Here is a 21,287-nt window from a genome sequence, read left to right on the forward strand (position 1 = left end):
AGGGTTTTTTTACATTAATATTTCATAGCCTATGTTAAAACACTCACATATGTTTTTCACTAGTATCCATGATTCATTTGCATGATCTAGATAGTATGTCATGTCAGCTAAACCATGCCCTTACGTTGAATGATATGTGACCTACATATGACCTACATACTTTATTTCAGACAACTGAAAGTCACTCTACTGTCAAAGATATTAATCTGGAGTGTCGTAGGGTAACACCATTTTTAGCTCATACAGTACTTGATTCAGATTGTCTGTTTGTATTGTACAGATTTCACACTATGTACTAGAGGGGCTGCCACAGTAACAGCACAGAATGACGTGGTCAGCAGAATCCAGACTGAGGCCACAGGTACGCCTGGACGCCAAATGGCTAAAGACTGACCTTCAGGTGAGCAACAGCCTAGATAATAAATATTGTACTGTGCATATTAGCTGATTTTTGTTTACAGATTGAGACTGATTAATAAATTTATTAATACCACATACATATATATGAACATGTGTATGTCAGTATGTACATGTGCTGGGTAGGTCTTTGAAGAAAAGTCAGACAGTTTATTTATTTGATCGTGGTTAACGGCAGACTCAAGAATTTTTCTTGTACGCATTGCAGTGGTGGTCAGTTTTATAAGGTTGAGGAAACCTGAAGTTGAAGCCATAAACCATTGACCTTCAGCAAATTAGTGACAATCTTTTCCACATGTGTGAAGGATTTTTTTTTTTTTTTTTTTTTTTGATTGGTGTTTTACGCCGTACTCAAGAATATTTCACTTATACGACGACGACCAGCATTATGGTGGGTGGAAACCGGGCACAGCCCGGGGGAAACCCATGACCATCCGCAGGTTGCTGGCAGACCTTCCCACTTACGGCCGGAGAGGAAGCCAGCATGAGCTGGACTTGAACTCACAGCGACTGCATTGGTGAGAGGCTCCTGGCTCATTATGCTGCGCTTAAAGTTTACAAGAACATTAATAGAATGCTACCCCCAAAAATTAAATGGGGTAAAGTAGGAAATTTGCAGTTGTAAGCACAGTTTTAAAGAGGGAAGTAGTGGAAAATTCTCTGTCTTGCAACCTATAGTGAAATAATGAAATCTGTAATTATGAAGCCCATATTTCATTTGAAACCGATTTTTGTTAAGCTCCAGAGTTGTCCAAAGTTGTTGAGGTGTCCTTTCTTCTTTTCATCAGAAGAAAAAAAAACAGGTTCTTCTGCACCCAAGGAAACTTGGCTGTACAGTACCTTAGTTTTAAGAATTATGATATAAATCTATATCTGAAACTTTATATGCAACTGTTTCATGGTACACATTTATTGATAAGGTGTTGTCAAGATAATACTTTAAACCATCGTTCTACATGAAGATGTCGGATGACCCCATTTGGTGTCTTACTGTTCTCTCCAAATTTGAGAGATTTTGGAGATACATGTATGACATTGTTAGAACACCTGATCGCATTCAGTTTATACTAAGCCCATTTAAATCTTTGCTAAATATACATGTATTTATACCTTGTAAATTAAACCCTTGTAATACCTGATACTTCAAATTTGTTCAAACAGAGGGTATAAATCTTGATAGTTGACCCGATGTTAATCTTCTGTGACTGGCAGCCACATGATGGCATTGTTTTGAAATACATTTGTACATTTGGTAATATGACTAAGAAGTAATTCCAAATCAACATGCAGTTCCAAGAAAGCAAATACTCTTGTTTGCATTTGTAATACATGTTGTTTGAAGGATGCATAAAATGTTTTATTTATGTTCCTTAATATCTGGTTTTTATTTCTTAATATGGAGTTAAGAAGTTGTAACATAAAGTACAAAAAAAGTTCTTGGGGCGATAAAATAGCCAATAAATCACAGTTTTTCTAAGGCCCCAGCACTCTGGCAACTGAGTATCCTGCAGTCATGATATCTATGATGACATAACTTCTAGTGGGAACACATGTACTTCTGTTGTCAACACTTAACAGTACATGTACATTGCATACACTCAGTACTGAACTTCTGTCCATCTGGTACATGTACTTCAGAAAAATCGAGCATGAAGTTACTACTTGAAATCCACTGTCCAATCTAAGATATGGTTTTGTGTTAACCAATTGGGAGTGCACATGTTTTAGGTACTGTATCTTGCAGAATTTATTAGGTTTCCAAACCCCACCTGGACATTGATTTATTTATTTATTTGATTGGTGTTTTACGCCATACTCAAGAACATTTCACTTATGCAGTGACAACCAGCAAAATAGTGGGAGGAAGCCGGGCAGAGCTTGGGAAAACCCACAACCATCCGCACATCGCTGGCAGACCACGTGGATATTGATGTCATGTCACTGACTACCATAGCATAGAGTAACCTAGAATACCTTATCAGTGGAATCAGCAGAAAAAGACTTGTTTTGATATTCCCTGTTTGGTTATACACACAAAGGATGCAGGGTGCACCTGTAGCCCAGAAGAGAAGCTGATACGTGTGTAAACTTGCGTCATCAGCCTCACAGAAAACAGCCCCCTGAGCTCCAGGCTTCATTACTGGCATTTGGAGAAGTGGTTTGGAAGTTTGCCAATTTCTATCACATTCTGACATTATTCTCACAGACTTAGGTGTCTGTACCAGGTAGAAAGGAAACTCGATATATATTTATACCAGATATACGTTCATTTTGTTCATATTTGTGCCAAGTGGTTTTCAACATCTTCGGTATATTTAGAGAGATAGTTGTTAAAGGGGAATAACTCCTTATAGCATGTTTGTGATGGGATTTTTGTTGTGCTCAGCAATTTCACCAAATGGTAAAAACTGCCATTTCTTGTACAGAAAGTTGCTAAATTGTCTAAAATGTTGCCTTCACAAGTACTACATCCATAGCTCACATATAAGTTTACAGCAAAGGACTATTTATCCATTTGTATTCTGGTTTAAGTTCTGGAACTTGCCTTTGTTTAGTCTGAGAAAAGAGTATCTGGATATGTAAACACTGAAATATGTTTTCATTCATTTTTATGTCTTTATTTATGTTTTTCCTTCATCCTAAAAAATGTCATTACCCGTAGCTACCATTGCATTTTCAATTAGATAAAAATAGAGAAAACAAGCAGGTGTAGTATTCCAGGTCCTAACTGTGAAAAAAAAATGTGTTAGTGCTTTTGGCAATATTTCAGTTATACCTTTGGCCTCACCCTAACTTATGGATGGAGCACCAGGGCTCTTGATTAGCTGGCCTCAAACCTCACACCAAGAACACACCTCCCTCAAACCCTTTCTTAGTGTAGCCTGGGAACTTGTTGGTAGATAGCACTTGTATGAGGCCTGACGCTGGGCTGGCAGGCTGGGTGAGGAACTGACTAGGGCAGCAGTGAGGCAAGAGGGCAGAGTGTGGACGGTACAACCCCAAACCAACCTCCTAGCTTAGCACAGGTAACAGCACAGGTGTGTTATGTTGTTGGCTACATTCTTTGACCTGATATCCATCAGAACATGTTGTCAGTCAGGTTTACATGCCCTTTACAGCCTGATGATGCCACAGGGCAGAGTGCACAGATCTGTGTCTTAGTAACATATGCGTGTATATAGTCTGTTGATGGTGGGCTAGTAGTAGCTCAGTGTTATAAGCCACGGTGTTATTTTGGAAAATAAGGTTAACTACAGGTGAACTTTATGTTAGGGTTTCGGAAGTTTATAGAGTACTAATAATGCATGGATTGTCTGAAGGAGCTATGGTTATGTCATCATCTGAGAGAGATAGACATGTCTGGGCTGGGGAAACCATTGCCCCCCAGCGTGGGGGATCTGAGAGTTTAGATATGACACTGATGATAAAGCGGAGATGACTATTGCCAGTTTCCTGAAGAATGCACCGATTGTCTTAACAGCTCGAATGACTGAAGCTCTGGAAGTAGTGGATATCATGGGATGGGGTGATAACCATGGGTGGTAGATGTGACTCAAAAGTGGCTGGAGAAAGCTGTGGTATGGACAGTGGCAGTGCTGAGACTGGACACAAGTCATGTTCATGTACATGTTCACATGTTGACTTTGCAATATATCGGTTGGGTTGGTACCCTTTTCTAAAGTACCGAAGAGATCAGACATTATGAACAGTTTTTATGAAGTGTACGGTCAGTTTAGTGTTGATGCCCAAAACACTCCATCTTCTTTGTTCAGAATTGTATATTCTGACCCGTGTATTTCTCAGTGCAATGCAGTCTATTCCAAGACCTATTTTTTTCTCTGCACAGCAGACTTTGAGCTGTACCTTATCAAAGCAAAAAGTTTTGATTTACTGCAAGAAACAACGAATGTTTGCCGGTGGTAGAACACATTCATTACTTTAGGAGTTTCAAGTGACATGTGGCTGACCATGCGTTTGTATCTTTGTGCAGCAAGAACATTGGATTTATGATGACTTTCTGAAGGTTTCCTTGTGGCCATGCCATTGATAATGCTTTCCAGTATAAAATTGTAGATAGCAGAGGATGATAAGGCTTGTTGTACCGTGAGTAATGTCTACTAGAAACTAACTCTACATCCATGTACACATGCCTATATTGTTAGCAGGAGCAAAATACCTGTAGTAGAGAAAAGTGTTCACATATGGATGCAGTGATGTACCAACATCATATCTCTGATGCTCTCTTCAAGGTCTTAACAGATGGCCTGTATTTGTCCAGCTGACCCTAATAAGACCTGACTATTGAGTGAAAAAAAGGAAGACGAGAATAGGTCTTCCAGGTCACTCTGGACCAGGTAGGCCACATGGTTAAGTATCTGCTCTACCCACATGGCTGCTGTGCCATACTGAATCTATCTGACAGGTGCTTCCTGCTCTGTTGTGTGCTTACCATAAAGTAAGGTTTATACTTGTTTTTCATGCAACATTGGTGCCCATGTGCCGGGGACACCAAAGTTCAGTGTAGCAAGCCAGTGCTTCTTACTTTTTTGTTTGCCCATTAATTTGATGTTGATACTGAGAGAACAGTTGAGCCATCAGCATTAAACTTAGAAGGAAGCCCATAGCAGATACCAAACCATATCTGAAAGAACAAGCTACTGTGGTTTTATGAGGAACTGGGCCTTTAGTATACGTGAAGGAAACCCTAACAAAAAGAGTGAAATCTTTTGTTCAGAAGGCGTTACAGTGAATATCACTATTAACTGAAAAATCTTCAAGAAACAAAATCTTGCCTGATCATTGATGAGACATGTTAACATTCCTTTATCTATATAATATGTAATCATGCAGGTGTGACATCAAAAAGGCAATTTTCCTGCAAGATCTAAAACAATTGAGAGTATTGGCTCTCTTGTCACTGTATATCAGATAATTGGTAAGGATATTCATGATATAACTTTGGTTATAAAGCAAGTGGAAGTGGCAAAAATTTTATTTCCATTTGATGCTGTTTCACCTTGCAACTCCTTACCATTTAGCCCTTCTTTTCAAATGCAAAAGCTCTTAAAGTGACATTCAAACACATGTACATGTATGGCTGTGCTACCAACTGGCCCCTGAAAAGTGATGTCTGATATATAATTGTATTGTATATTCAGTCAGGTCAGTCCAGGGTGCTTTCTAGAAAGCAGGTTTACAAAGATTTTTATAGCTATCAGATTAACAGCCTACAGTGTGAATGAATTTCTGCTCGAGTTTGTTGACTTTGTTTCCACATTGTTTTGCTGCCCTCAGCTGTACTCATTTGTCTTATCCATTCAGCATTAATGGAGCGTCTGTGTCAATTCATGCTGCAGAATACTGACACATCACAGCCATCCTCTCAGTCGTGTGCCAATGTGAATGTGTGCCAATAACCTGTTAAAGTGGAGTGGATGTCGCCACACAAGTTATTTCTGCTGTATCCACAAACCCTACATTATAACACTTCCGAACTGCTTTTTGTACACTTCACTGTGCGCAGAAAGACAAACTAATCTTCACTACAGCAGATGAACCAGCCATGCTATTGCTCCATCACAACTTTTGAAATTTTTGGAAACATTTCATTCACGTGAACTCAGGTATGATCTCTTTAGTACAAAGCTGCAAACTGTGACACTTTTTGTGCACATGTATCTACCGTAATGTGATACTGTAGGGTTTCATCTGTTAATGTATCTTGTGTTTGTATTTCAGTTGGCATTTACACGAGAGGGGCTGAGTTCCTTGTGGAATGAGCTGGTCAAGGATGTGGAGATTGCAGCCAACACCAACGATGGACTTGTAAATAGTGCGGGGGTTCTTGCCAAGAAAGGTAGGTCTCGTACAACGGCCAAACTTATACATGTAGTAGACAGATACAGCCTTAAATCGTTAGCAGGTGGTGATGTTTGAGACTAATGATGAGGAATTTTTCTCTTGGGATAAGTGAAAAATACCCAGAAGCAAACGTTTTTAGTACACAATGCTTATTATGAACAGTTTTGATTAAAAGTAGTCAAATTTTAGATTCCGTATCATTTTCCTGCACATATATCTATGAATTGATACAAATAGCGAAAAAAGAATTCTACATTGCACACCATATATTTACTCAAAGTAGTCTTATTTTTTATATATACATGTACATGTAATCAAACGTTGGTATAGATTGTGCAGTGTATGTGTTAATGTCAGTATAGTAACAAACCTGATTGCCGCCCAGTACTGTTTTAGAAGCTACATGTGTGCTATTGCTAGAAGCCAAAAGCCTGGTTAATTGCAGAGCCTGGTTAATTTCTCAGCCAGTTTTCTACTTTAGATTTATTGGTTTCTTGTTACTGTAAAAACATATGATGAGTTGCACAAGTGTAAATTGCCTATTACAGCTGAGGTTATTAGTGTACAGGGTGTTTGGTCAGTATCAGACAGAAGTCATTATTTCACTGATTGTTTAAACTACGTGTGTATGTCGTCTTTGGTTTCTCCATTTTAGTGGCTGTTTTTCAGTTCTTTGCTTGAGTTCATTCTTACAGGTAGTTATAATTTATCCATGCTATTCACATGGAAGTCATGCGCAAGAGGCATTATAGTTTCCAAATACAAACAGATGATCCGGCTGTATGTGGGAAGGTCTGTCACCAACCTGCGGATGGTCGTGGGTTTCCCCCGGGCTCTGTCCATTGTCCACCGACCATAATGCTGGCCACCGTCATATAAGTGAAATATTCCTGAGTACGGCGTAAAACAACAATCAAATAAATAAATAAACAAACAGATGAAGACTACAGAGGTCACTTTCACAAAACCTTGTAAATCATTTTTTCATAACTTTTCTCCTAAATGACATTGCCTTATGGTAGTATAACACAGATAATGTCTTTTATGAAAAAACTCACAAGAAATGTGGCTTACAAAGTCTGGTGAAAGTGGCCAAAGAGTAACAAGGTGACTAGTGACATAGTACTTTAAAATAATAACCAAAAGCGTGTGTAAATTTGTTAAAGATTTGTGGATTAATACTTGCACTTCGTTTATTGGTTGGGTGCTTTTTTCATTTTGCTTAAACATTTTACATTTAGCATTTTACATTTAGCATTTTACATTTAACGGTGAACGTTTCATTACATTTATTTTAAGAAATCTTGTAAATGTCCTTGGTAATCACATGATCTGGATGTGATTTAGAAGGATAGTCTGTAAGAGCTCTGGGATATTTGACCTCAAATTCTTCCATGACTAAGTTATTTGTGCCTAATATTGAAATTCTAGTGATCTCAGAATCATGTTTTGGGGTTAATTTGTTGGGGGCATTAGTGCAAAATGACATTCATTGGAAACCCTCAAAAGCTTCAGCTCCAATAAATGTTTTCAAAAATTTAGATCAGTTTTGAGAGCATTTACAGTTGTGACCAAAATATGTTTTTTTTTTTTTGCCTTCTTTTAAAAAAAGTTTAGAAATGTCCTTTTTATCACGTGCTCTGGATGTGCTTTAGATGGATTTTATAAAAGTTATGTTTAAATGTACATGTTTGGCCTGTACTCTGAGCTGTATTTTATCAGAGAAATACTTGAACACCAGTCAATAATGTTTCGCATATATATATATATATTAAATATGTAGAAAAGCTGTGATATAAGGTACGAAAATCAATAAAAGGAGAACAGAACAGGGTTTAAATTGTTGAATAGTTAGACAATTTGATTCTGAGGTAGAATGTAAAATTGATGTAATACATTCAGTGAGAATGCTGAATGCTTTAATGTAATTATGTTTGTCCTTTAGCCAGCATACGCTTTCAGGTTCTGTTTTTAAAATAGGAGTGTTTGACACATGTACATGTTGGAGAGATCTGAAACATTTGGCAGTCCCATGAGAATGTGGTATATATTAAAGGGTTTTACAATATGGGATTGGCTATTAGTGCGTCAGTAAAACTTTTTATGTGCATATGAACGAATTGGGAAACTTTGTATAGTGCAATGTTGGGCCATGGGCAAGATAACAAACCTAAGAAATGAACTGGAGATACTGTTATTTTACCTCAAGTTTAGCATTTTTCAAGTGACACATTTAGCTTGATTTTGATTGATTCATCTACCTTATAGTGTTCTGTTTTGTTTTTGTTTTTTTGTTTTTTTGGTTTTTTTTGTGAAGTTTGATTCATTTCTTATCAGAAGAACTTGGCATCAGAGTTATCATTTAAATTCCTCTATGTGCTTCTGAAAGTGCACTTTACATACGAAAACTGTACATGTTCGTGAAATACAGTAAGTGTTTGAGATTGTGGCCATTTTGGTTGAAAATATGAGTGCATAGAGACTCCCATTTAAAACGTCAGAGGTTTCGTATGATTAATTATTGTCATTTCATTGTGCCTTTTATGGCATATTATCCTGTACAGACAAGGTACACTTTCATGAAACATTGTACAAAGATTTTTCTCTGCGATAATAGGCTGTCATCTTTGCTATAGCCCATAAAGTGGCTTCAGTAACTTACACATATGTAAATTTTTTTTATAAAGGATGCATCTCTGCAACAATGTTTGTGTGTTTATGGCCCCAGATCCATGATTTTATCACATGCACTGGTTTTTAATGTTTTTATGCACTGAGTCTGTGATAATGTTGAGACTTACATGTTGGCCATAGATCAAGAAAACCTGTGATAAAGAATGCACAAATAGATGTAAGTGGACACAATATGTGTTTAATAACTGTGGCAAGAGCATGAGGACAGAAATCTCGCCACTGGGGATTCAGTCAGTTTGGAACATGGAGAAGATGGATGGGAATGTGTTGAGAGCATTTGTTATTTAACTGAGGCCTGTTTTTTCTGCGGATGGCCTATGATGTCAGAGACGGCGTTAAGTTTCCAGAAAACAAGTGTGTGAGAAGACTGCCTGGAAATATTTGTTCTGCAGATTACACCTACACTATTTCCTCAAACTTTTTATGTTTTTAGATTGATATTATAGACCAAATTGCATTGATTGGATTGGCCTATTTCAGAGCTTTGCAAAAAGTGTAACTTTACTACTATACACAGAAAGAGCATGAATAAACACCTTGCAAAAATGCAAAAAGGTTGAAGAACTACAGTACATGTAGGCTCAACCAGTTGTGCGTAAACTGCAGGGATTCTGCTTAAAATGTGGTGGCCTGTTGTGACCTGTTGTGACCTTGGGATAAAATATACAAAAACGGAAAACAGGAAAAGATCCAGAAAGTTTATGGTTTAAGTTCATCTAGGTGCAGAAGATTTTCTTATTGCTTTATCAAAGGAAGGTGGCTGAATGCATCTGTACAGCTCACCTTGTTCTCGTGATATTATGTAGCTCAATCTTTAGCTCTAAGGCCAAGTTCCTCATCTGGAAATTAAGCTTGCTCAGAGTTTTGTCAGTGTTTACAAATAATACAGACAACCATTAGAGGCCATCCAGCGGTAATAAGGCTGGTCTTTCATGGTCTCAGTTTACCCAGTTACCTCCATCTCTGTGGGGAGGTGTGTGTAGAGTAGGCCCGTTATCTTCACTGTGTCACTGTCGGATATTAACCAACCAGAGGAAGTTTACAAGTAACAGTTAAACCCAAAGTAACAGTTGGCTCTTTGTCATTATTTTAGAGGGTGTCAGATTACCAAAGATCATGGCATTAGTTTATTACAGAAGAAACATTCAAATTGAATCAACATTACACATATATTGTTAAAATGTGTGTAAGTAAGACGCCTAGTGTTTTAGCCCAAAAGCCTTCAGTAACATGTTGTGTTGATGGATGTGTTTTTGTTTTCTGAGCAAATCCATGGCAATTCTATCAGCAGTGACTGCATTTGCACCTGACACTATTCAGGGTGTAAAGCATTTATTCTGTTTCAGATTTTCACTTAGATTTGGTGACTACAATTACACCTATGCTACACATGTGTCAAAGGTATTAAATCTTTCCTGTTCTTAGGAAATGCGCACATTAACTTATAATCACATGTGGTAAATGACCTAGAGCTTCAGTTGCCCAAAAAGAGTATTTTAAGAGGCAAATAAATGTCATAACGTAGTACTTTGAATGGTTAAACTTTCATGTACTTTTTTTTCTATTAGGATATCATCCTGCCTTCCAAACAAACCACAGAATGCTTTTCTTAGCTTAATAGAGCTCTTACAGTTGGACAAAATGAGCAACTTAGTCTTAGGAAGTATGAAAAAAAAAAATCATTTGCAAAATATAAACAAAAATGTGTATATCCCCCTAAAATTTAGATCATTTACTCACTTTTTTGGTTTAGAGAACAAATAAATGTATATTCGAATTCAGTTGAGTTAGAACATGATAATCATGACTAATAGTGGTGATTGCTAGATTGACACTAGATACACATGTCTAAGGATTCTCTGCAGCCAGTCCACCTCTGGTTCATGAACTGATAGTGAATGGTGTCTAAAAAGTTAGTAGCTCGTACATAAAAGCTGACCTTTGGTGACTGGATCTGCCAGGTCTTGTTACAATTAACTGCTTTGTCTGTATGCGTGTCAGGGTGTGGCTGATCATGTGGACTGTAGATCATTTGTCATTTCCTCATGGTTCAGGGACAGAAGGGATCCTGAAGATAGCCTATCGGAAGCTCTGCCAGTCAAGATAACCCATAGACTACAATAAACCTAGTGTTGTACAGAAGCTGTCTCTCCTGGCTTCTCACTGTAGCCAGACTCCACCCTTTATGAGTTGTGTTATTCTGGTCCCTCCAAGAGGTACTTTAAGAGGATGTTTTATGTCTAGGGTTACATGAGCCAGTACTTATTCTGAGCTTTCCTTCATGACTTCCCTCCAGTTTTCCACCCCGAGTGCTTCCTGATGTCCAGGACCATGTACTTCATCTCCGCCTATAGATCATTGTTACTGGTAGTGATTACAGTGTGAACTTCTTGTAACTCATGTGTTCGCCCTGGCAAGCAGATTGGTGGATAGGATATAGCAATGTGAGATGCTCTATAATAGAATCCTGTTATTTTTGACATTAATCTGCTAGAATTATACAGGGTGTCCCAGAAGTCGTGCACCATCCTGATTTTCATTTTTTTTTTCTGTGTTTCAGATTTAATACTGATTTAAATTTTTTTTTTCTCTCTTTCAGAGGTAATAAACTACCCTGTATAAATGACACATGTGTGACGCTTATATTGCATCCCTTAAAAATTACTTTAAAATGTATTAAACAGTTGAAGGTGCACGTACACTGTAGCATGCTTTAATTAAATTCAGTTAGTGTCATGGAAATACCAAAATACATGTAGCAAGAAAAGTAAACATTTTACCTATGTGAGATTTGATGATTGAAGGAAATTTTGTGGCCGAGTGGTTAACATGCTGGCGCCGCAGTGTGTCTGGGGAGCCTCTCACCAATGCAAGCACTGTGACATCATCAGATGTACGTGTGGATGGTTGCCGCTTTTCCTTAGGTTTTCCGCTTTTTCCTTAGATCTTCCGCTTTTTCCACCCACTATAATTCTATATAATGAACATTATAACTACAACAACCCTCATTATGCCAACAACCGTAATTTGTTGGCTTTTAATTTAGTTCAGACTACTAACATCGTCAAGAAACCTAAAATTACTCTGATCCTATACAGTTTATTCATTCATGAATGTTTAATGCTCTTCTCAGAAATAATTAGTACATGTACTTGTATAAGCTATCTGGCCAAGGTGGTTAGCATGCAGGCGTGGCACAATGACCCAAGATCACCGTTGCGATTGCTGTGAGTTCAAGTCCAGCTCATGCTGGCTTCCTACAGCTGGTTGTGGGTTTTCACTGAGCTCGGCCCGGTTTCCTCCCACCATGATGCTGGCCGTCGCCGTACAAGTGAAATGTTCTTGAGTATGGTATAAAACACCAATCAAACTTATTTATTTGGTGTTTTATGCCGTACTCAAGAATATTTCACTTATATGATGGTGGCCAGCATTATGGTGGGAAGAAACCAATCAAATAAATAAATAAATAAACATAAGATGTCATTCAGTTTTCTGGACAAATCCAGAGTGCCTTGACTAAACCACCAGCTTTTGCCAAATGACTGACATATTTTCCCACCTGTGATGCACCAGGGCCTAATCCAGCCCTTCTCAGCATATGATTAACGGATGCTGCCGTTCCCTCGAAGTGCCCTTTATGCTGAAAGAAAAAAAAAATTACAAAAAAGAAAGAAACAGCCCGAATTCATTATAAGACTCGTATTATCTACTTAGTCGCTAGGCTGCGGCTAACGATTCGCCACATTAGTTTTGGCGAAAGCAATGGATGCCTTTGAACTTCAGTTGTTTAGGTTTAAAGTTTGTAAATTTACGCAAATTTAATGTTGGATCCAGAATCAAGAAGGAATATTTGACTTCAGTGTGAAAGAACTTGGTTATGAAAACAAGTTTTTAAAGAGCATTTAAAATCAGAAATGTATGCCCTGAAGCAGGTGACGAAATATGGAACAGCGATAATTCAATTAACATTCAGATTATGTGGTCTGGAAATTACTTTCTGAAAAAAAAAAAAAAAACATGTTGACCGACCAACCCGACTTCAAAAAACAGGGTTTGTTAGCCACAACGAACAACTTTTTAAGTTGGGGTAGCTATGATACAAACGTGATGATCAGATGCACATGTCATCCTGGATGACAGAGTTCTCCACATATCGGTAAATATTATCCATCCTTAGACTGAATTTTCGGGCTAGATACATGTTGTGGTGTGCATGTGGGGTGGAGGTCATCCGTAGGAACGGAGGCCCTTAAAAAATGTATGAGAATCGAAATATTCAACATTGAGGTGCCCTTCACGGGTTGTTCTACCCTACTGCCCTTCCGAGGCCAGATTAGGCCCTGTGCACAGAATTTCACCTGCAGATAAAGCTCAGAGTGTATGCTGTGTTGATGGTTTAAATGATCTCAAACAAACTTCATGTTTATAGACAAAGTTATCAACCACTTGTTGTACCCAGGACTCCCTAGATCAGTTGAGACAGGGGAATCTCAAGTGGATAATTTGGATTGGACCAGCACCTTGTGTGTCTAAGCAATTGAGAGACAAGCATATGCAACATGAGGCCATGCCCTGCTCCCCTGATCCTGTTGGAAGAGCACTGCCTGTAGTTTGCCTTGTAGTCATGGTCATGAACAGCCTATAAAATCGTGTTGTGTTTGTTTGTTGTTGATTAATCCTGGGAGGTTTGATAGAGATTTTATTAGACTCTCTGTCTCTAGTTGCCTAATTAATTTGGCACACATGTGTGCACGTATGTATGTACCACTGTATATATTTATATAGATGGGGTGGGTACCAGACTTTGATGTGGTCTTGGGTTTCCCTAGGCCAGACTGGATGGAAGCCTGCCAGTTCCCAGCCCAGGCCATCACTGCTTTATGCTCTGACACTGCCAACTGTCAGCCCACATCTCAGCAGACTAACTTACAGCTATTGACATAACCAGTCACGCCTTCTCTCAAGGTGCTGATAATGTTATATAGGTGCTGAGAGATGTGCTAAAATATTTCATTGCACCTAATAACACAAGAAGATTTAGCCTACCTTTGCCTTGAGGCCTGAAGACAACCATAAATTCATTGTCATCATAACAATTTTAACACTTCATTGCTTGTCAGGGTATTAAGGGCATAAGCCAAGATGTGGTGGTCATGGTGTCTGTTAATTCTTCAACCTTTTTGCAAGTGTGCAAAGTGTTTTTTCAAGCATATTCTTTGTAGACTGTTAAGATTATACTTCTCGTGAAGCCCTGAAATTGGAATATCCAACCTATGTAAGTTTTTGCTAGAAATCAATAAAAAATATGCATAAGTTGCACTGAAAGTTGGTCTTTCATCTGCGAAAAGGTTGAGGAAAGGGTAAAATGAAGTGGTTTTTGTGTCTGAAGTCTTTAGTATTGTGATCCAGATACACAGTTAAGGTAGTAACTCAAACCCAGCCTTTGTCAGCCTGGACAGGAAATCCTGGAAATTCCTCCATGTCCATCATTCAGTCGTGACGGCACGAAATGGTTGACAGTGTTAGTAAAGCAGATATTATGTGGTCTTACATAAAGTCCAATGGAGGTGACTATCCATCCTCCAGTATGCACTTGTACACCTTAAGCTTAAGCTCACTGTAAAGGTGAAGATTTGTGTCACATACAGGAAAGGTTATCAGTTACTTGCCACAGGTTAATGGTTTACTCCAGACACTAGGGTTTCAGCTACCAATAAAACTGTTTTACCGCCATGGCAGAAGTGCTTCTTGAGTGTAGTGGTGAGCAACTATCAAGTATATAACTATAGGTACATGGATATACATGTACATCCGCACTGTGTTTTTATTACCTGTTAAGCTGTTTGTTCTTGGTAAGCCGTCGTATAAGTGAAATATTCTTGAGTACCGCAAAAGTGAAAATATTCATTAGTACGGTGTAAAACTCCAATCAGATAAAGAGATATTCACAAGAACTGTCAGGTCAGAACTAGATTGTAACTTCATCCAGGTCAAACTGTCCCAGAGATCTGATGACACCTGTATATGCAGACATGATCATGTGAACATGTGTTTTATTTATAACCACATAGGGGAGGGGATTATTGTGACCCTCTGTGATATCATGTAATACATCATACAGACTGCATGTATTAGTCATTACGTAGACAATCAGATCATTAGGTCAAACTCAGGACCATCCTGTCCTGGAGCAGTAAACTTAAGCACTTAGAACGTGCGCAGTGTGTAAAATTTCTGACGTACTCCAGGAAATTAAATGGCTTCGTATGTTCAGATGAGCTGATAATTGCAGTTGACTTATCTCCCTGATGGTTTGACCTGAGAAAGGTGTGTTAGTCAAAGGTTGTCGGGTATGGAAATTTACTCTCACATTCGGCCTAATTACAGTATAGTGTATTTGATAAGAAAGTGTGTCAGACAGGTACATGTGTTTTTGGTAGACATAGATGTAGCAGTTGACATATGACTGCTCTGAGTGCATCAGTCGCAATGTATCATTGCATATCAAATATAGTAGTAATAAGAAATACCATGATACATTTAAGATTTACATAATGTATGTACTGGTGGATTTATGTTGATTGCAATGTTACGTAAGTACATGTAGATGTCCATATACATGTATATGCGTAATTTTACTGACATTGTATTCAAGGTAATTACTTTCTGCTCCTAAATCTGTATGACATGTACCTGTACATGGATAAGCTACACAGGTAATCCATCTAGCTATTGGCTCATTCAGCTGAACAATCTGGTGGCTGTTACTGAATGGCTCCTCACCAGTGATGTCACAGGCTCAAGTCCAGCTCTTACTGGTTACCTATGTGTATGGTCATATATATCCCTGTACTGCTTTTCTTACCTGATCTTTACTGGTATAATGTCTCCTCTCCAAAGGGATTGATGGATTCTTTGTTTGTGCTGTCTGATTCTGTCATTTTTTGAGCGTGGTTTCTCTTAAACCCAATTGTACAATATGACCGTTTTATATGTGTGTGTGTGTGTATATATATATATATATATATACTGGATGTTCCTTGGACTGAATTGGGTTTATATTGAAAACAAAGAGAAACTTTCCAAATCTGATAAGCTCATTCCTATTTGTGGACGTACTCCCTTTCTGTATTAGCTGGGGTTAGGAAATGGGAGGTTAATTATTATTTGGGTTTTTTTTTCTTTGGACAGAATTTTTCAATTTTGAAATAACTGTTCATATAAATTGATTTGGAAAATAAAGTTTAAAAATGTACATTAGCTGACCATTGTCAGTGGTTAGAGCAAATATTACAACATGTCAGAATCGTTGTTGAGGTCCGGCTGTAAGTTTTTTCTGTGTCCAGGTGAGACAGGGAAGTACTACTGTGGGATGAAGGTGCTGACCTGTAGCTGTTGTGATGGCCAGTGTGGACCTGACAAGGGCTGTAACTGTCCATCATGTCAGCTGCTGGACCAGGAGGACCAGGAACGAAAAGAGGAGGAGACTGTCAGGCCCCACCCATCTGCCCCACTGATTGACTCCTGGACATGGGGACAACAGCCAGGTAAATGTGTAAAACATTCTCATCGTGTGATACAAGTACATCCACGCATTCTTTTGCCAGAATAGACAGTGGTATGTGATGTACGTTGTTCTTGTTATGGTGGTGGTTGTTGCAACCAGAGAAATGACCTTAATACCTGAGGAAAAGGGTTTTCATTGTTCAGCGGGACACTTTTAGAAGCTAACAGTTTTCAGGTAGATTCAACGTTGAACTTTTTATGTAAAAGTACCTATGTCTTGACATGTTGCAGATAAAATTTACAGGTCTGGGATGAAACTTTCACAAGTGAATTTTCTTCTGTGTAGATAAAAAGGAAATTGTATTAATTGTATCAATTGTGTTACGAGAAGAGTCACGATACTAATTTTGCAGTAGGTAACTTGTGATATTTTGTAATATTTGTTGGTACCGATGTACCCATTCTTGTAGTTGGGAAAAATCACCTTCCATACACAGCGTATTATTATTGGTAAGCAACAACATGCGTGCAGTTTTAGTTTTCCAGTGTTGTGTTTCCATGGTAACAAGGACAACAGGCAGTATATTCTCTGACAAGAGAGAACAAGTGTTATTGTGACTGTCATCATTTATGAGGCTAGTGACAGATTGGGCCGTGAGTTAACAAACTCCTAAACAGTCCAGGAGAGATAGTAAATCAGCCATACTGTATGCGCTTCAGTTGGACATTTTGGATTACACAAGTGTTGAACACCTATCGTTACATGCACATATGCTGCAGAATCACAGGTGGTCCACTAAACAGGTCTGTCAATTTATCAGCATATACCACAGTTTAAGGGAAAGGTTATGTTGATTGAGGCAGATTGCTTTATTTCAGAAAATCAATATGACTTGAAAGCATTGCACCGATGTATTTAAGGATTCTTGGAAAATAATCTCTAAAACACAGTGTGGTTTTACAGGAAGAGAAGAAAGCTATTCCAAAATTTTTTTGTTAAAATTGCATTTTTGAGGCATATTTTATGCTTATTTTCTTCCATGGTCAGCAATTTTCAGACGTGAAGTCAAGGATGAGCTGAGCGAGTTAATGAGATCTCACTGTTCACTGCAGGGTATTTAATTTGCAGACTGACCACTGGGATCCTAATAAAACTTAAGTTTAAAGACATTTCTATGCCCCATGAACCTTTATTTAGGGCACATCCTAAACCGCATATTAAGAAAAAAAAATTAAATGTTTCATTTATCCTTCAAATTTTCATGATGATTATTATTACGATGAGCACTACACATTACTCAGTCACGTATTACGATGTGCACTACACATTACTCAGTCACGTATTACGATGTGCACTAAACATTACTCAGCCACATATTACGATATGCACTACACATTACTCAGCCACGTATTACGATATGCACTACACATTACTCAGTCCCTTATTACAATGTGCACTACACATTACTCAGCCACGTATTATGATGTGCACTACACATTATTCAGCCACATATTACAATGTACACTACACATTACTCAGTGACAGTCCCGTATTGCGATGTACACTACACATTACTCAGTCACGTATTACGACGTACACTACACATTACTCAGTCACGTATTGTGATGTACACTACACATTACTCAGTCACGTATTACGATGTACACTACACATTACTCAGTCACGTATTACGATGTACATTACACATTACTCTGTCACATATTACGATGTACACTACACATTACTCAGTCACGTATTACGATGTACACTACACATTGCTGTCACGTATTACGACGTACACTACACATTACTCAGTCACGTATTACGATGTACACTACACATTACTCAGCCACGTATTATGATGTACACTACACATTACTCAGTCACGTGTTACGATGTACATTACACATTACTCTGTCACATATTACGATGTACACTACACATTACTCAGTCACGTATTACGATGTACACTACACATTGCTGTCACGTATTACGACGTACACTACACATTACTCAGTCACGTATTACGATGTACACTACACATTACTCAGCCACGTATTATGATGTACACTACACATTACTCAGTCACGTATTACGATGTACATTACACATTACTCTGTCACATATTACGATGTACACTACACATTACTCAGTCACGTATTACGATGTACACTACACATTGCTGTCACGTATTACGACGTACACTACACATTACTCAGTCACGTATTACGATGTACACTACACATTACTCAGCCACGTATTACGATGTACACTACACATTACTCTGTCACATATTACGATGTACACTACACATTACTCAGTCACGTATTACGATGTACACTACACATTACTCAGTCACGTATTGTGATGTACACTACACATTACTCAGTCACGTATTACGATGTACACTACACATTACTCAGTCACGTATTACGATGTACATTACACATAACTCTGTCACATATTACGACGTACACTACACATTACTCAGTCACGTATTACGATGTGCACTACACATTACTCAGCCACGTATTGCGAGGTACACTACACATTACTTAGTCACGTATTACGATGTACACTACACATTACTCAGTCACGTATTACGATGTACACTACACATTACTCAGCCACGTATTGCGAGGTACACTACACATTACTCTGTCACATATTACGATGTACACTACACATTATTGTCACGTATTACGATGTACACTACACATTATTGTCACGTATTACGATGTACACTACACATTACTCTTACATATTACGATGAGTTTTCATTGTTAAAACTTATACAGTTGCTAATGAAGAGATGGAGTTTGGTGATTTAAGACTTTGTTGTGATGTTTTAGACACTGTGTCTTGTGTGTCTGCTAGTGGTATGTGAAGTCAAACTCTACATAACAAACACAGGTCTCGAGCCAGAGTTGAGGTGAAAAGAAGTCACTGAGCCAAGTTAAGTTAACAGTCCACACTCTTTACCTCCACTGTTGCTCAACAGTATGAGCACAGTCTGTGTGCTAATTACCTGGGCTGATATTTAGACCAGACTCCCCACTTGGATGTCAAGTGCTGAAGATAGCAGATCTGTGAGGGCACTCTTCTGCCTTTCCACAACCATTTGAGTACCTGGTATCTTCTGTGGTATATTTGGCAATTAGCTCTTAGGTTATTGCCAGCATGTGTATAGAAAGTACTTGGATCACTTGATTTTGGTCACAAGCTAATACTATAAAGATCTTGGTCGTCTTAAGATAGTTTTTTTTTTCTTTTAACCTGACCTATATTACCATTCCACCTGTTGTACAAAACTCACAGCTGTACATGGAGTTGAAGATTGAGCATCAAATGGGAGACTCGAAGGCAGCTTTTTCTGATTTTGATTGAGGCTGAATTATCGAACTGTATTTATTTATCTTGTTTAATTGTTTTTTGATCAAATAAATCACTGATGAATCATGCAATTTGGATGGATGTATTTTACAGTTGAAACTGCTGAAGTTGACGAATTTGTGTTAATAGCAGATTTCTTTCTTTTTTTCTTTCTTGTGTTTGTGAAGTATCAGATACCAAAATCTGAACCAAATTGCCCGAAGCCGGGATGTTTTTATAAACAAATCAGTAGCAAAACTCATATGGCTGAATGGAATTATTATTTTTTCTCTGTTTGAGAGATAATACCATCTGTTCTGCTGTTAACTTTAAGAACAGTGGGTATTAGGGGTGCAACTTGACCTACTCTGCATTTGAACACAATTTGTATTTTCTGTGGGTTATTTGTTTTGGCTGTGTGCCAGTTACTGCCAAACCACCGCTTACATTTTCTAGGTACCTCTGCAGGTGTCTTACAGCACAGTTTTATCTCTCGTTAAAATGTCTATTTTGACAGACAGGTAGATTGATTATTTGTCTGTTCCTGCTTCAAGATTGTCAGAGTTTTGAATTTCTGTCACCTCAGAACTAAGCCAGCTTAAGGAGTGCTTAAGGTCCCTTATCTACGAACAACAACAACTCTCCCTGGAAACGGCCAGCTCAACCCTCTCATCAACACGCTTACAACAACGACTCGCCGTTCTCCAGAGATATTTCGTGGCGTTGTCAAGGCAACCCAGCGCAGAAGGCAAAACTCCGACCAGGAAGAAACAATCAAATCAAGCTAACCTCAACAAACAGAAAAGGTTAGATCTGTCTCCTTGTTACTAATCATAATAAATTTATGGTAATATTTGTTTTTTCTCATACGAAGTGAAACAGTTTTGAGTACATGTACATGTGTGTACTGTGCTGTCTCTGTAGCCAGTTAATAAAACTTCTGGTAAGTTCACATTCAGATTATACCTAGAGTGTAGGAAAAAGCTGATGATATTTACTTTTGTACATTTTACTTTTTGTATTTTGGAAACCATTTTTGTGGTAAGAAAAATTATGACTCAGTTATGATTTCTACATGTAATTTGTATTTGTTGACAGTAAATCTAAGCCTGCAGAGCGAGCCACTACAGGACTGGCCCGTGTGGGGTCACGAGCTGCCCTCAGTTTTGCCTTTGCCTTTCTGCGCCGTGCGTGGCGCTCTGGAGAAGATGCCGACCTGTGCTCGGAGCTATTACAGGAGTCGTTGGACGCGCTGCGCTCTCTTCCCGAGGCCACGCTGTTTGATGAGGGGTCTGTGTCAAATGTTTGGCTGGAGGTTGTGGAAAGGGCCTCCAAATTCCTCCGCTCAGTTGTCGCAGGGTAAGTAAGAAATGTGTATTTGTTCTTATTATATGTCTTTTAGATTTAATATGAGAAAAATGTTTAAAATAGT

The 21,287-nt window shown here is 38.4% G+C and overlaps 1 protein-coding gene across 1 annotated transcript in view; it reads left to right on the top strand.

The window, feature by feature from the left end:
• Window positions 1-279: 279 nt before the first annotated feature.
• The window catches only part of LOC135474060 (E3 ubiquitin-protein ligase HERC2-like), an 86,359-nt gene continuing 65,351 nt past the window's right edge, over window positions 280-21,287 (top strand). Inside the window, 5 exon segments of the mRNA XM_064754059.1 lie at window positions 280-400; window positions 6,157-6,274; window positions 16,323-16,523; window positions 20,442-20,661; window positions 20,954-21,214. Of these exon segments, the coding sequence (XP_064610129.1) occupies window positions 326-400; window positions 6,157-6,274; window positions 16,323-16,523; window positions 20,442-20,661; window positions 20,954-21,214 (875 nt within the window). The 5' untranslated portion in view covers window positions 280-325.

The sequence above is a fragment of the Liolophura sinensis genome, chromosome 8 (genome assembly GCF_032854445.1).
Source record: "Liolophura sinensis isolate JHLJ2023 chromosome 8, CUHK_Ljap_v2, whole genome shotgun sequence".
Lineage (NCBI taxonomy): Eukaryota > Metazoa > Mollusca > Polyplacophora > Chitonida > Chitonidae > Liolophura > Liolophura sinensis.